Consider the following 15,691-nt stretch of genomic DNA (forward strand, 5'->3'; position numbering starts at 1 on the left):
CTTCTAGTGTGCCCACTTCCCCCCACATCTTAGTGTTGTCAGCAAATTTGAACAGGGTGCTTTTTACCCCATTGTCCAAGTCACTGATGAAGATGTTGAACAGTGCGGGCCCAAGGACCAAGCCCTGCAGAACCCCACTGCCCACATCCCTCCAGGTTGAAAAATGATCCATCCACCACCAAGTTAAAGAAAGCGGGGAGCAAAGCTCTCATGAAATGAGAGGATTCAGGTATGTGTTGTTGAATGTCAGGGAAAATGGTGAAGATGGTGCTGTTATGCCAGCAGGAGGTATTTGCTGGTGGATGGGGAAGGTTGTTTTAGGTTCAAGTGAATTCTAGGAGAGATGTTTTGAAGCTGTGTGAAGAATTTCAACTATTTGTATCACAAGAAAATTTAATGCATAATCCCATGGGAAATATTGCTGAAGATGTAGACAGACAACATGTTTTATACTAGTGTTAAAAGTTTGAAGCAGATGATGCAAACCTTTGCACAGGCCAATAGAAATGTGTCCCTGAAAGAATTGGGGGGTAAAGTCCTACAGGTATAAAATAAACTAGTTTGAACACAGTCAATCCATATCTGTGCTGAGGTACTTAGTTGCTAAAGGCAAACAGACCATTTACCTGCTGCCCTCTCACATAGTGGTGAGGTGATGTAATAGGGCCTTTTTCACATGCAAGTGCCAGGCGCTTTGAAAAGTGCCCAGCACTGCATTGCTTGCGGTTGTATAAGCGGTAAAATGCTTCAGCATGCAGAAAATAGTGGTGGTTCACTTTTGAACTAAAACACATAGACGTTGTTAGTTCAAAAGTGCACCGCTGCCACTTGTTCTGTGCTGACGTGCATTTCGCTGCTTCTACAACTGTAAGCAACACAGCGCTGTGTGCATCCACTCACGTGCGGAGCAGGCTCCATTAATTGAGTCTGCTCCGACACACCGGAGATCAATGCACTGGATCTCCGGCGTGTCTGGGCACAAAAATGTATGTGTATAAGTGCGCTGCCTGCTGCCCCAAGACAGCTGTGTGTCTGTCCGTTCCTGATTCTGGTGTAGCTTACCATTGTATACTGATTGTAAATTACCCTGTTCTTAAGTGGTCTTAGGTCCATGCTTTGATAAAATGACACTGGCAAAAGTAAATTGGGACAGAATTAAGTGATCAGACCTTCCTGTTAGCTTTAGAAAGCTTAAGCAGACACATGCTCAGTGATTCTGGATGAGTGCAGACACTCTTAGTGTACAGGTTGCTGGCACAGAGTGATCTGGGTCACTCAGTAAGCCAGACGAAAGGGAACAATACACATTTCAGTATAACCACGCGGGACAGCATGATACCAAAAGACTGGAGTCTTTGTGGATTAGTGGCTGAACATGAGCTTTCAGTATCGTGGCCAAAAGGGCTAAAACAGTCCTTGGATTTATAAACCAGTGAGGAGGAGAGATTTTTCGTACCTCTGGGTTTAGCACTGGTATTGACCTGCTGCTGGAATACAGTGCTCATGGGTGGAAAGAAGTTGATGTTTGCCTTGCAGAGGTCCGGGACTGGGCAGAGGACAGGAAGCAGCAGTAGACTTCAGTCACTGATGCCTGCTAAGACACTATAGGGCTGCATGAAATCACTTGAGTACAATCTTCAACTGAGAGAGGGACTGCTACAGAGGCTGAAAAGGTAGGAAGAAACCTGGCTACTTGGCTAGCTCCCGGTCTGATCATAGAAGGGACGCAGAAGAGCAGAGGCAATGGGAAGCCAAAATATGTCTAATGCCAACCCTCCTGAAATCTTAACTCCCTGCTGGAAGCTGAACCTGTGTAACTGGGGACGGCATAACAAAAGGCTAGTGCCTGGGTTTGCTTTATTCCCTGTACATGCAGCCTGCTGTTAGTGATACAAGAGTACAAAGAATCAGTAGGCAGGGGCATTATACTGAAGTAGAGAAAGTCTTATCTTTGGTCACAAACAGAAGAGAACTGTTTAATACTATAACTATCCGACCCTGCTTTGTTATTGGCTACAGTTCATAGATATTTTTTTCCCTTTCTCCCTCATGCCCTGGGAAGGAGACTACTGCAGGAATGTTAGTTAATGATTGTCCACTGTTATCAGATGGGGTAGAGCTACAGCAAATGGCAGTGGGGCTAGATGTATGGGGTTTTATTTACTTATTTTTTTTAATATGCACAAAGTGAACTTTGATTAACAAAGGCATGAAAACAGACCAGCAGAGCGGATCTGCGAGAGAATGCATGCCCGCTGTTTGATCTGTCTAATGGCTGTTTGTCTGTGCTGTGCAGTCCAGCCTCTTTTCTCGTCACCCACTGGAGAGCTGCAAGTGAGTCGCCTTTTCATCTGTGCTTTTTCTGTAGCTACGTGCTTGCTGCGAAAAGAAAAAAAAAAAGTGTGGCTTTTTATACTAAGGAAACTTGCCACACTAAAATTATGGTAGAAGCAAGGTTTTACCTCTATCTCTTGAGTCTAACCTAAAGACATTGTGGTAGAAAATATCTGTGACTTGTTTCTGTTATATGTGCAGGAAGATAGGTATCTTGCTGTTTAAAAAAAAAAAAAAAAAAATCCCACATGCTCTTTTGCAGTGAAGACCAAATGTCTGAGCCAACCTCCCTCCCCCACCTGTTTAAACGTAGCACGAGGGGGTGTAATAACCAGATGGTCTAGTCAGTCATCAAACACTTTCCAAGAAATACCAATGCCCTGAACCTGCCATTGCTACATAACAATCCGTCCTGAAAATGTTAGGAGGCAGGTGAGGGAAGGATTACGTGTACTTGACTTACTGTTGAATACCTAGATTAAACGGCTACTGTTCGTTTGAAGTCTAATCAATAAATGTGGCTGGAGGTTCTGAACCTGCCTCATATCCCTGTTCCTCTTCTTTTTTTACTGCCACTTACAGTTGAAATATCTTTTTCTTTGTTGTTGCATGAAAGGCTCATACAAACTAGGAAATGGTGAAATTGACTGTTTACAATGTGTAGCCAAATGATTAGCATGAGGAAGGCTTCTTTCAGTGTAATCTTATGTACTGTACCCACAATAGTTTTGTTTCTTTTAAAGGGTGGGCAGCAGTGTGACTTTGTGTTGAGACTGTCCCTTTAAGATGGCGAGCCTGTTGGCACAATGGCAGCGCAGTTGCACGCTCCCAGGAGAGATGAGATGCATAATGCGCCAGTTGGTGAACTTTGCTCTTTGTTGCCTTCAGAAACAATTGGTGGGCTGAGATGACATTAACCTTGGTTGATGACATTGGTGCAAGTGGTCTTATGCATTTGAGTGCACCCAACTTCTCTGAGAGACAACCATAGGGTAGAATTCAGAGGAGACAATGATTTACTGTTTTCAGCCTAGCAGCCTTCAGTCGTGGAGGTTTCTACCTCATCATTGGGCAGAAATTGATTCCAGTTGTCCTTCTTTTCTACCAAACTCCCCAGAAAGCTGGGCTTAATATTGAACTCTGTGTTGGAGGTCTCTTTTGGGGGTGTCTGCCCTTTTTTTTTTCTCCCATCTCTCTGTCTTGTCATCTCCCCCATCACCTCCTGCAACTTTGTGAATTAGACTCTTTCTCTTTTGGGTCAATTTGGCACTCATGAGGCCAGGCCCATTTGCTCTTCTCTCCATTTGCCCCCTCTTTACGAAACCTGCAGAAGAGGACTAGGAATGGTCACGGTGAAGGCCACTCTTTACAAGACCTCAAACAGTACGGGAGTTGGGGACTATTCAGCCTGGCACATCTGGAATACTGTGGTTGTAGATGTGACTCAAGAACCCAGCCCAGTTGCACGTGAGGCTAGTTATAGTACAAAGTAGCACAAACCATCTTTTCCTGACAATCTTGCTCGGCTAGGTAGTGTTAGAAAGAATGGTCCCAATCTCTTGCTACCAACTGAAAATACTTCCTTGCTGCAGAGTTCGACTCTTCTTTTAATGGGTGACTGGCTGTGCTCTATATACAGGCTCATGGCAGTGGCTCAGCACTGAGGGATTGACTTAGATAAGATACCACAACACGGAGCTGGATTATAAAACCTGAGCTGCATGGCTCGGTAGCTGTTTTGTGCCTCTGAGCAGTGAGTTTCCATGTGGGTTGTGCCATGTGAGCTGTATGAGCACAATCTTCTCCCCTGGTGTGTGAAAGGAAGCAGCTATGTGTTCCTGGTTGGGGGGAAATGTATTTTGAAAAATATTGCTCACACTTGTGCCTACAGTTAATAAATACAGCATGTGGGCTGCCACCTGAGAGATTTTTGGGTAGGGACAGCATGAAATGTAGGATCATTGACACCTTTCAGGAGGCACTTGGACCTTCTGTAGAGTCGTGTCCAGTGGAAAATATGCAGTAGGGAGAGTGGTGTTAGCATGGCTGGAGGAGCAGTAAACTAGAGTGGTGTGAATGAGGTCCACTGCCCTTCCAAATAAGAGCTAGATTCTAAGCCAGTTGAAAGGCTCCCATTTGATTGCAAGGGACTTTGCATCCAGTCCTAAGCGTAGGAAATAGTGTGTCACAATCCTGCACCTTATGAATATTGCATAAGTTGGCTTGTCAGTTTTTAGTATCCATGGCCATCTTTCATATGCCACATTTATCTGCATTTTGTCTCCTCTTAAGTGCTGCAGATTTTTTTCATTTCTGTTTGAAATCACTGAAGTTGAGCATCTGTTGTCTAATTTATGGCTGTGGTCCCATAGAAGCCTGTGGAGAAGCCTGGCAGAAGCCTCAGAAAATATGAACAGCCTTACCATGTTTCCAGGGGGCTTCATTTTATAATGAGTGTTGTTCTGAAAGTACACTTATCAGGAATTCAGATAAGGGATCCTCTACTGTATTGCAGAATTATGGATCAATAAACAGTGCTACATGGCTCTTGCTGGTTAACAAAAATATTTATGTTGGATTCAGTTGGTTAAAGATGCACATTTGCATGTGCGCTTAGCTTTTAAGGCTTGCTTTATAACAACTTTAACATTTCTAACACTACAAGAGATACTGGTTTGTGGCCAGCCTGTGATACCATTAATTTCTGCCTCTCGTTCTCTTTTTATTGCCTCACCTTTTTAGGAATGATTTTTTTGGGGTAACTTGTCAGAATTCATTTGGGCTACAGTTCAGCATGAACCCATGCATTCAACATGCTCTGTGTGCATGTGAGTGGGGTAGAGAAGGATTTGAGAAGCAGTGGGGGGAAATCTTGAAAAGACTGCCGGGGTCAGGAGGCAAGTTTTATTTCCCTACTCTGCCACTGACTGGCTGTATAAGATTGGACAGCGCACTTTGCTGCTCTATCCTTTTTTTTACTCTTGTACCTGTTGTCTGTCTTGTCTCTTTAGCTTATAAGCTATTCAACATAATTTCTCATGTACAGCGCATACCTTTTTGCCAAATCGTAGCTGCTGGAAATTTAGGGTGTGCACTGTAAGCAAGAAAATGCAATAACTAGTTTCTGCTGCGCAAAAGCAATTCTGCACCTGATGCAGGGGAGCAGAACAGTTAGCAGGCATATCTCCCTTACTGCCACCATTCAGCAAGGAAAGATTTTTTTTCTTCATTCTGTCTTTCAAAAGCAAGGCACTTATCTTATTCTGCAGTGTATTGTATACGAGAAAATACAGTCAGCATATTGCCAGCCTCCTGCTGCCTAAATGGAGCTAAGCTTCTTGTTCCTTTTGGTCCTGTTTGTTTTTGAGGCTTTTTTTTTTTTTTTGCGTAGTTGGAATTGCACATACATTTTAAACCAGAGTGGAGTGTCTCTATCGCTCTCACTCACTGATGTCTGGTTCCCTCCCTTCCTCATCTCATGCAATTTTTCATGGTGCAGAGCACATTCAGCTAGAAAAATTGCTTCCCAGACACTGGCCCTCCTGCAGATTCCCTAACACCCTTGTAGAAACTACAGCAGCAGCTCACATGGGAGCAGCATGTGAAGAAAGTACTCATAGCTGCTTCTGCTGAGCTAGGAATGGAAAGCAAGCTCTTTACATCCTCCAGTTTTGAGGCTTTGTCAACTTATGGCGTAGAGCTAACAACATGCATTCTCCAAGGCAACAGCAAAGACCCTCCAACAAATCCAGGGAAGCTGAAGCTTCTAAGGGTTTTGAAAAAGCAAAAACTGTGGGAGAGAAGGGGGGAAAGGGAAAGCTTAGGGGATCAGCTTTCCTGCCTTTATTTGTACACCATAATGAAGGGCATACGCCCAAATGCACACGGTGCTTTGCAGGTCCCGTTAGCTCTTAAGCCTGTTTCAGTTGCTCAGTGGTTGAAAAATGGCAATATCCAAGATGGTGAATATTGCTGCCAGCTGCCTACCAAGAAGGTGAAAAAGTTGCACCAAGGTGTAGATGGCTATAGGACCCATCAATATAGTCTTCTTGCTAACAGACTGCAATGTGCAAAGCAAAAGCTGGAGCTTCCCAAGTGAAAAAGTGATGATGGAGTATGTGACCCACTTTTCAAACCTTGATGAGTTTCCCAAACCAGATCCAGATTGTGGCAGAGGTGAAACTGATACTAAGGCACTTCTTACCTACATTAAAATAAGAGCATGAAATAAAGTCTTCAGTTAAAATGAGGGAGAGAGCTTACAAGGTACATGTGCGTGCATGCTGAGAGACACTATAACTGCAAGCAAAAGGAAAGGAGATTAGAAGCCACCCCAGAACAAGTTGGGTCCTACTTCTAATTAAGTTTGCAGTAAAACCCCAGTAAGTGGGGAAGAGTCTGGGTCCTGAACAGAAAAAATAAAGCGGCTGCCAACAAACCACATGTCTAATTTCTGATATGAAACCTGTTAGCCCCATTTCCCTGTAAAATCTATCCTAGCTGAGAGCTTGAGCCCTGACTTCAGCAATGTGTGCATGCTTGGCCATGCCAACAGAGGCCTCCTTGCATGGGAGCTTCAAGAGGCTGGAGGCTATTAGGGGTTATTATGGAACCGGAGTTCTGTTTGGTTTAAGCTGGGATCTTTTCTTCCTTTTCTGAATAAACTCATCTTGGCTAATCCCTTCTTTGTGCCTGCAGTCAGGATTCCCCCTGCGGGAGCAATGGATTCAAATGAGCTACTGCACTGAATAGCACTCCTCTGAAGGCTGTTCCCAGCTACCAGCGCATACCAGCACTGGTAATAAGCTCTTGTAAATTGAGGCAGCCATGAAGAGGTCCTCTCTCATGCTTCAGCAGCTGTAAGGGGTAACCACGGATTATAGAAGTGGGGCCTAAAGGGGCTAATGGTAAAGAGGAAATGCGGATAAGCTGTGCATTAGAGATACCAGTTCAGTGGGTGTCAGACATAGCTCCTTAAACATGCCCGGGCAGCACTGGAAATTTCATAGACATTAGGGCTGGAAGGGACCTCATGAGATTATCAGGTCTAGCCCCCTGTCCAAGAGGCAAGAAGTCAACTAGGGTCAAAGGATCCCAGCAAGATAAGCATCCAAATGTTTCTTGAAAGTGTCCAGAGTAGGTGCTTGGGCCACCTGTGGGAGGAGTATATTCCAGGCCTTTGGGGCTCGGACAGTAAAGCAGTTTTCCTTATGTCCAGCCTGAAACAGTCTTCCAGGAGTTTGTGACAGTTAAACCTTAGGGCAGTCTGTTAAGCAGGTGTTCCCTCAGATTCTGATGCACTCCCCTTATGGCTGCAGTGCCAGGGTTGAGAGGTCAAGATGTCTTGGAAGTACAGGCTGCCTCCTGCTAAAGCAGGTGCTCAGATCGCGGGACCCAGCCTCTGGCAGTGAGACTGACATTTTAAATGTTTGCCAGCGGCCTAGAGATCTGTATTTGCCAGGCATCCAGCAAGGCAGGAGAGTCCTAGATAGAAGCAGGACGTGTGGAGCAGGTGAGGAGTAGCTTCTCCAGGTGCTGCCAGCTATTCAGTGTGCCGTAGTTAATGATCCTGATCACAGGGCAGCCTATCTGATGTTAGTGAGGAAAAAGCTGATGATCAAAGCATCTGTCTTTTTTTTTTTCTTGCACCATCAATTTTAAAATGGGAATCAATGTGCTAAAAAGTAAATGCAAACCACAGCAGTGCTTTGATGTACCAATTAAAAAAAAAAAGTGGGTGTAGAGGATGTCTGTAACCCATCTATGGTCATGGTGTCTGGCATGCTTGTACATATTCAAGTCATGGTCTTCTAGGCTGACTTTGGGAAATACTGGCTTGGCTAAATTTTTAAGATCTGGTAAAGATTCAGGTTTTTTACTACAAATTTAAGATGAGTCAAATTGGATCATAGGGTTAATCAGGGCAGATTAATACAACCAACCTTCTCTCTCACAGAAGTGGAAAAGTGTTAGGTGAAACATTAGTTAACACATGGATTTTGCCAGTTTGATGGTTGTGAACTGATTTCAGAGGGGTGGTGACCTCACTGCTTTTTTTTTTTTTTTTTAAATGTCTGGTTAGTAAGAAGGGGAAGGGAACTTGAAACTTTTGGGATGGCTCTCTTGTGTTCTAAGGTGGGGTCACAGGATTAGAGAGGTTGAGAACCACTGATTACAATGTAATGCACCACTGATTATGATGTAATACGTTATTTTCCAGTATAGACATGACCTCAGGATGTGTCATTCTAAGGCATGAAGTAGTGAGTTTTGTTTGAATGCTGATAAGTTTGATGAGACTCTCTCTTTCCTCCCTGCCCCTTCACCCCCCCCAGTCTTCCTACGAAGAAAAGTTTGTTAAAGGCAACCTGAGCTCCAGTTTGCTAGGTCTGACGCATACCCCTTTTGTATCTTTTGAAAATCGTTAGCATATTTTAAATTTCTGTGTGTTTATTTCCTGAGATTCCAGTAAAGTGGGAGTAGGTAATACATTTTGGAAAGAGGTCTCCCTGCTATGTTTACTTGCACAGCTTGGGAGAAGAGGAGAAAACGGCTGTAGTTTTCTTGGCCTGTTTCAGACATTGTTTGGAAAATCCCCAGCGAGTTGTTGCCAACTTGTTGATGGAAGCAAAGCAAAATGTAGCTCATCCACTAAGGCACCATCCTCCCGCCAGAAATACCTGGGTATTGTTGTTGTACTAAGGTGGTTCAGGAATGGAGGGTGGATTTAAGTCAGAAATAATAGGCAGAGAAAATTCAGCAGTTGGGTTTTGGCCTGACTGCTGACTTGCAGCTTCCTTGGGCTCTGTGATCAACATGAGGGTATGGCTTTGTGAATGGTGAGCTAGGGAGCCCCAAGCCCCTTTTAAATGCCCCTCACCAGTCTCCAGGATCAGTTTGGTCAACACTTGGGATGAGGATTAACTGGAGTACAGAGATTCTTCTTTGCTAGAGATGAGCTCAAAGTGAAACCTGCAGCCAGTCTTGGGAAAATTCCCATCCTGCCCTGAAATCAGCAGTTCATGTCCATTTTTAACTTGGCTTGTTTCTGCTAGTCAGGTCATGGTGGAACAGTGTGTGCTTGTCTTAGAGGTTTGAAATTTATAGCTGTTCCCAGTTGAATGTAGATCTGTGGAGGTAAGTGGGGACTGTGCCTCCTACAGTGCATCTCTGCCTCCACGAGTTCCTGGCTGATGGGACAAAACTCCCTGAGGCTGAGACCTGTCTGCACAGGGCCTCACACAAGAAGGCCCTGATCTCTGATTTGGGCTTGTGTCAGTAACAGAAACAATGAAAGCATGTTCCTCTTTTCCTCCTAGCCAATATACATCCTGCTCATGGAACTACTAGGTACGGTCTCCAGAGCCGGAGGGGTTTGTTAGTGCCCACAACCATACCTGCACCAGAACCTGAACGCTTGCAGCTCTGCCCACACCCTTCTCCCCACCCTCCCAACTCAAGCCCAGTATGGGCTGGGTGGTTTCAGTGGTGGGTGGGGGCTTTGCCTGTGCCTATGCCAGGTCCAGTGCTGCTTCTCCCAGCCCCTTGCTCCCCAGCTACAGGATGTATGCACCTTGAGGCTGGTGGGGAGCTGTGCCAGGGCCAAACATCTGCACACTACATCTGTGCTATTGCCACTTCTGCCCCTCCTACCAGCTGCAGTGTAGGCACAGCTTCCGGCCAGAGGGGGTCTGTGTTGGGGCCAAGCAGCTTCCAGCTGTGCCCATGCTGCAGATGAGATTGGAGAAGGGAGGCTGGGAGAAGTGGTAGCGGCATGGACAAAATTTGCAGGTAGCTGGTCCTGGCACAGCTCTCCATTGACTGGAAACAGCAGGGAGCAAGGGGGCTGGCAGAAGTAGCAGCATTAGGGCCCCCCTCCTCCCCCCCGGCTTTTGATGTGCTGCTGAGGCCGCATTGGACTGGCCAGGTTGTTCTGGCCTATTGTCAGCCCTGTGCCCTCCCCCTCCCATCAAAGCAATCATTAATCAGGGCATGAAAAGTTCTTGACCGACTTCCTCTGTATAACACCACTTTGGCCCTTCTTGGCTCAGAAAAAGCATTGGAATCTTGGGAGAAAAAGCTGTTTTGGGGGGTCACTCCCTTAGTCCCTCTAAAGCAGCAAGTGATGGACGGGTGTATGCATGTCTTGTCTGGCTGTCTTTTTTACCCACACACATATTGGATTTGTATAGTCAACTTCTGGGGCTAAATCCAACCCATCTGTCATTCACCTGTTGCTTGAAAATCCACATCATGGTGTGTTCATTAAAACCCACTTGCATCTAGTTACACCTGCCTTCTTATTGCCCTTTGGGCAATAGCTGTGAATATTTGAGATGCTGTCTTTTGTAATCTAGAGGCAGTGTACAAGGCGTTGATGCATATAGAGGGATTTAAAGGAATTACTCAGAAATCTGAATGCATCGATCTTCTGGGCATCTTCTAAGCATTGATTTCTCTTTTCAGTGAGGTGCTATTTCTGGTGTTTGCTTTGGTAGTGAGAAGGGAGCATACCATGGCATAGCGCTGCAGCCCGCCAGACAGCTTCTTTGTTAGGATTCCAGCTTGTAGACAACAGTTCAAGGTGTCCTCACACTGGATTCCTTTCATACTTCTGGTAGGAAGCTGATTCATGTCGTACAAATGTTATTGTTTGTGCAGCTTGTGTAATCCCTGCCGGCTCATAGCTGGTGTGCCGCCTACCCTACTTTATCCAGCCGGAACGAGGGGGAAGTGACTTTATTTTTAGCCTCGGCCCTGGGAGGAACATCAAGTCAAGCCCTTTTAAATGCACTATAAGTAAATGCAACACAGCATCCGCCCTTCATTTTTGGGGCTTTAGTTGCAGTAATATCTAGGGAGCGTGTTCATAGATGAGGACCCCTGTTGTTCTAGGTGTTATACGGATCACAGAGCAAAACAGCAGTCCCTGTGCAGAGGAGCATTTATTTGAAGTACAGGGCCAAGGTGAGGGTCAGGGTTTACTACTGAGAGATGAGGTGAAGCCCACCTATGACTGGCCAGTGTAGACAGGGCCAAATTGGGGTGAAACCAGAGCTAGCTGAAGCCCTTGCAGCAAGCAGCATAATCAGATTTAGGAATCTGCCTGTAAACAACCTGCTTGCTGGCACTGATGGGTTTGCCAGTGGTTCACTTCACTGGGACTAACATGGGCCCAGCCCAGAGACTATTTCGCAAGCTGCCAAATATTTTCTTTTGGTGGTAGTTGTTCAAGCTGTGTGATTGGTATCCCAAATCACATGACTTTGGCCACCACCTTCTGATTGGATGACTTCATAGGATCACATACTCCCCTTATCATGGAATGTGAGCAAAGCCTCCCTTATCTTAATGTTGGTAAACAGTAACTGGGTTTTATGTGCCCCAGCCTCTCAGGTTGGGTGACTTTCAACAGATGTAGTCATTGTTGAGTATTAACCTGTTCAGTACAGATTTTGTAAGTCACTCCAACTTGTCACACTGCCTGGACACATGCAGGTGCCATACACTGTTCCTTCCTGCAGCTTCTGGGTGCTTATTAAATAGAGCCCAGGAGTGTAAGTACAGTCCTATAATGGCTAAAATCTGCACTGCAGATGGAGCTTTCCAGGGATTTGCAATAGGAGGCAGGGTATGACCCTGTTAGCCATGGCTGCTGCTGCTGCATGGGAGCAAAGGATTACAGGGTCATTGTGGATTGTGTGTTTCATCTCCATCCCCAGGTCAGGGTAGTGGGGGAACCTGTGAAACTAACTTGATTTATATCTAGTAGGATTTAAAACCTGAGCTGGAGTATTATCTGCTGCTACAGTGGCAAGGAATAGAGGGGAGCAAGAAGTCACTCACTGCTCTTTCTCTGTGAGCAGGATACTCCTCCAGCCTGGGATGATTAACCTGTGAATGTTAGGCAAAAAGTTAAAGGCTAATGAAATCTGCCTGATGTTGGGACTGTTCCTGGGACTCATCTGATGTTCACCTGGGCTTGTGCCAAGGTAAAAGGCTGCCCGGCCCCAATCCTGAACTTAGGACAGCTCCTTTTGGGGACAGATCTCTGCCTGTTTTAATAGAAACCTGGGAGCAGGGATTGTTGCAAAGCAATGACCCAAGAAGTGACACAGGGGAGTTGAGTGGCTCTAGGCTTTAGGTGTAATAAAGTCTGGAAGGCTATTGGCTGCTGGGGGCAGATTGCACAGCATATCTGGTATTGAAAGCGTCTCTCTCTCTCTCTCTCTCTCTCTCTCTCTCTCTCTCTCTCTCTCCCCACCTTTAGCCAAGGTCCCCTAGGATAAGCCCTGGTTTTTTTGTCATTGATAAATAACTCATTGTTGCTTTGTTGAATGGGTGCCCTCTCGGAGATTCTGGCCTATGATCTGCTCTTTTAGATTGGTGTGGCACTTTCCAGGACCCAGGGCAGTGCTTATGGCAACAAAAGTTATGCAGCACACTTCAAACTCAAACTCTCATTTCTTTATCTGTTCAGGGAAGCTGCTTTGCGATGGTCCAGAGGTCCTGATTCCTCAGCAGTGTTGGTGATGGAGCTGAAGGTCTGGGTGGATGGCATCCAGAGAGTGGTGTGTGGTGTCTCTGATCAGACCACGTGCCAGGAGGTGGTCATTGCTCTGGCACGTGCAATTGGTGAGTACTGGACCTAAAACCAAGTCACCAGCTATACTGGTTTTCATTACCACCTCATCAGTTTTCATTACCACCTGGACAGCACCTGCCATTTTGAGATGGGGCTTCTCCATATTTTACCATTTTCTGTGTTGTGTTGGTTATGATCACCAGTAGCTCAGGAGTAGCAGTGGGGACTGAATGAAACCTTCCTGCTCATTTTGTTTCTATGGTGTAGTATTTTGCCAGATGTTCAACTGTGATTCGTTGGCTCATGCCCATAGCACCAGGATTTCGCTGAGGGTTTCTTATCCAAGTACAAACCACACTTGTGACTGCTTAGCTTCCTTTATCAAGTGAGACTGGGTGCAGTCAGGCAGGCTGTGGCCATAGCCCTCATCCCACGCTGAGACATACATTCATGCATTAACTTGCCCAGAGGATCCCAAAGTGAGTGGCTGAGATGTGACCAAACCCCTGCACCCCCGGCTCTGGGGTTCTTGCTTTCACCTGTAGCTGGACTGCTTCCTGGTGATTTAGTTTTAGAGCTTTGTTAGGGTATGGATTCACAAACAGCTGACTGCAGGTAAAAGGGCAGAACTCTATGGCTTGTGAGCTGCTTTGTGGTAACCGACCACATGCACACTCTGACCCTGAGGTAAGTGGAAGCAGAAGCATAGCCAGCTCCTTCTGTACCTTGAGTAAAGTTGCATCTTAGGCTACCTGCATTCTGGCAGTGGTGCTACATGGGTCTAGGCTGCTATGGCTGAAGCATGGACTCCCTGTGCACCAACTGCAGCAGCCCCGTAACATGGGTTCCCTAGGGGTAGCCAGTCTGAATCCCCCCTCTAAGTTGGCACTGGGAGGTAGTCCCCTGCTTGCCCATCCCTAAAGGCACTGGACCCGGATATTTTAATCTTCAGTGAAAGAGGGGTAAATTACTGCTGTTCAGTTTACACTTGCTTCAGGGGAAGACTAAGAGCGTGAGAAATTATCATGGAACAACTGATGCAGAAGTAAAGCTCCATCCTCCCTTTTATCCCATGGTAAATTGTTTGTATGTCCATGCCCTCAGAGTTTTAATCCAGCAGGCTTGGCCCAGGCTAGTTCTTCACTGATGACAGGTTTGAAATCTTTCAACCTTTAAAAAATCAAAGTAGCTCCAAGAGTCCCAACCCCACTCCCCTTCCCCCAAATCAAAACATCCTACAAATCTCTGCAGAAGAATTTTATTTTTCTTTCCAATCTGTGGTGGTGTAATCCCTGGTTGAGGAAAGAGGAGTCTTCCTAGCATTGCAGGCCTCTTTGCCGCAGGGGCTGGCACAGCTAAACTCTCGGGCTTTGATGTGTAAACAATGTGATGCAAACAGTCATCAGTAGGGATCACAAGCTTTTCTAATTGCATTGGTGCACCTGTGGCTTCCACTGAGGAAGAGAACCCCAGGTAGCATGGGAACTGGGTGAAATGATCCCACTTCCTTAGTTTTCATAGGAGGTGTATGGAGGTCTCCCTGTCAGCAGTGGCTGCAAGTGAGGAGATGGTGAGGTTTGGTCCTTAACTAAATCTCCCCATGAGGGAAATTGCCTTCAATCCTAAGAGAGAAGAGACCTTCTTGAGCCAGCACCTGGCCAAGTGCTGCAGGGACCGTCCTGTGGTGTGTGCGCACAGCAGAGAAGGAGAACAAACAGGGTATAAGCAGTGGTCTTTCTCTTTCACTCCCAAATGCTGCAGTAGATACAGATATTGCTCCTCCTGCTGGCACAGGGCCATACTGCCTTGGGAATTCCTGCTTCCCTATCCAGATACTTCAGTATGGCTCCAGAAGAGAATTCATTGCTGAAGAGTTTGGTGGGAACAAGAGTTTGGAGAGAGAATTTTGTTGGGGATGTTGGTCATTGGCATCAGACAGTGACCCGGACATGCCCCCTGAAAGGTGGTCCTCATTTCTTTTGAATTGGGCTCTGATTCAGCAAAGCATTTAAAGACATGACAGGACATAAACATTTTTAGTGGGACTTTCAGAGTGGGTTTAAGTGAAGTATGTGTTTCAGTGCTTTGCTGAATCAGTCTGTTGAAGCTGAGCACATGGGGAAGAATGGAGAGTGTGCCCCAGCCCTGGAAAGTCAGCCTTGGATCCTAGGCACGAGTTGGATTCTCTCCCCTGGCATAGACTCACCCATAATAAAGAGTCTGCAGGATGAAGAGGGATCTGCAGCTTTACAGTCAGTTCTGGCTCCACACGGATGCGACTGACTGCAGTAAAGAGATCAGATTGGTGTGAGGCCCGGAGGAGGAGGAGCCCCCAGTTTTTTTCCTCTTTCCTGTGCCCACTGTACAAGGCCAACAGGAACAAGTGGCCAGAGGCATTTGGATGGGGAAGGGTTTCCCCCTCACTAATGTTAGCCAAGCTGACTCTGCATGTGCCCAGGAACCCGGTCTGTGGGGTGGAATTGGAATCTAGGCACAACCAGCAGGGTTGTACCTGGAGATGGACTTGGACACTGTGAGGAGGCCCCGAGGCACCTGGATCATGAAGCACTGGCAAGCTTTGTAGTCCTTAATCTCTGTTGTTTTGAAGCGAGATCCTTCTCATTAGACTAATAGGCCTTCACCATCCCGTCCCTTGTGGAATCAAAAAGTGCAGTGCTCACAGATTCTTTCTGTTTTTTTCTCTAGTAAATTCATTTTTCCAGAAGCCCTGGGAGACTAGCAGGGCTGCTCTTTGCATTTTGTTCTTTTCCT

The 15,691-nt window shown here is 46.1% G+C and overlaps 1 protein-coding gene across 4 annotated transcripts in view; it reads left to right on the top strand.

Moving 5' to 3' along the window:
- Window positions 1-15,691, top strand: part of RASSF7 (Ras association domain family member 7) — an 82,334-nt gene that overhangs the window by 45,480 nt on the left and 21,163 nt on the right. For 3 of the 4 annotated variants that reach the window (XM_019547297.1, XM_019547299.1, XM_019547295.1), the window contains exons 2-3: window positions 1,537-1,673; window positions 12,815-12,969. In XM_019547297.1, the coding sequence (XP_019402842.1) occupies window positions 1,615-1,673; window positions 12,815-12,969 (214 nt within the window). In that variant the 5' untranslated portion in view covers window positions 1,537-1,614. Of the gene's footprint in view, window positions 1-1,536; window positions 1,674-2,138; window positions 2,335-12,814; window positions 12,970-15,691 lie in introns of those variants that run through there. The other variant, XM_019547298.1, reaches the window with a different exon arrangement.

This window comes from Crocodylus porosus, unplaced genomic scaffold (genome assembly GCF_001723895.1).
Source record: "Crocodylus porosus isolate Cpor-Errol unplaced genomic scaffold, CroPor_comp1, whole genome shotgun sequence".
Lineage (NCBI taxonomy): Eukaryota > Metazoa > Chordata > Crocodylia > Crocodylidae > Crocodylus > Crocodylus porosus.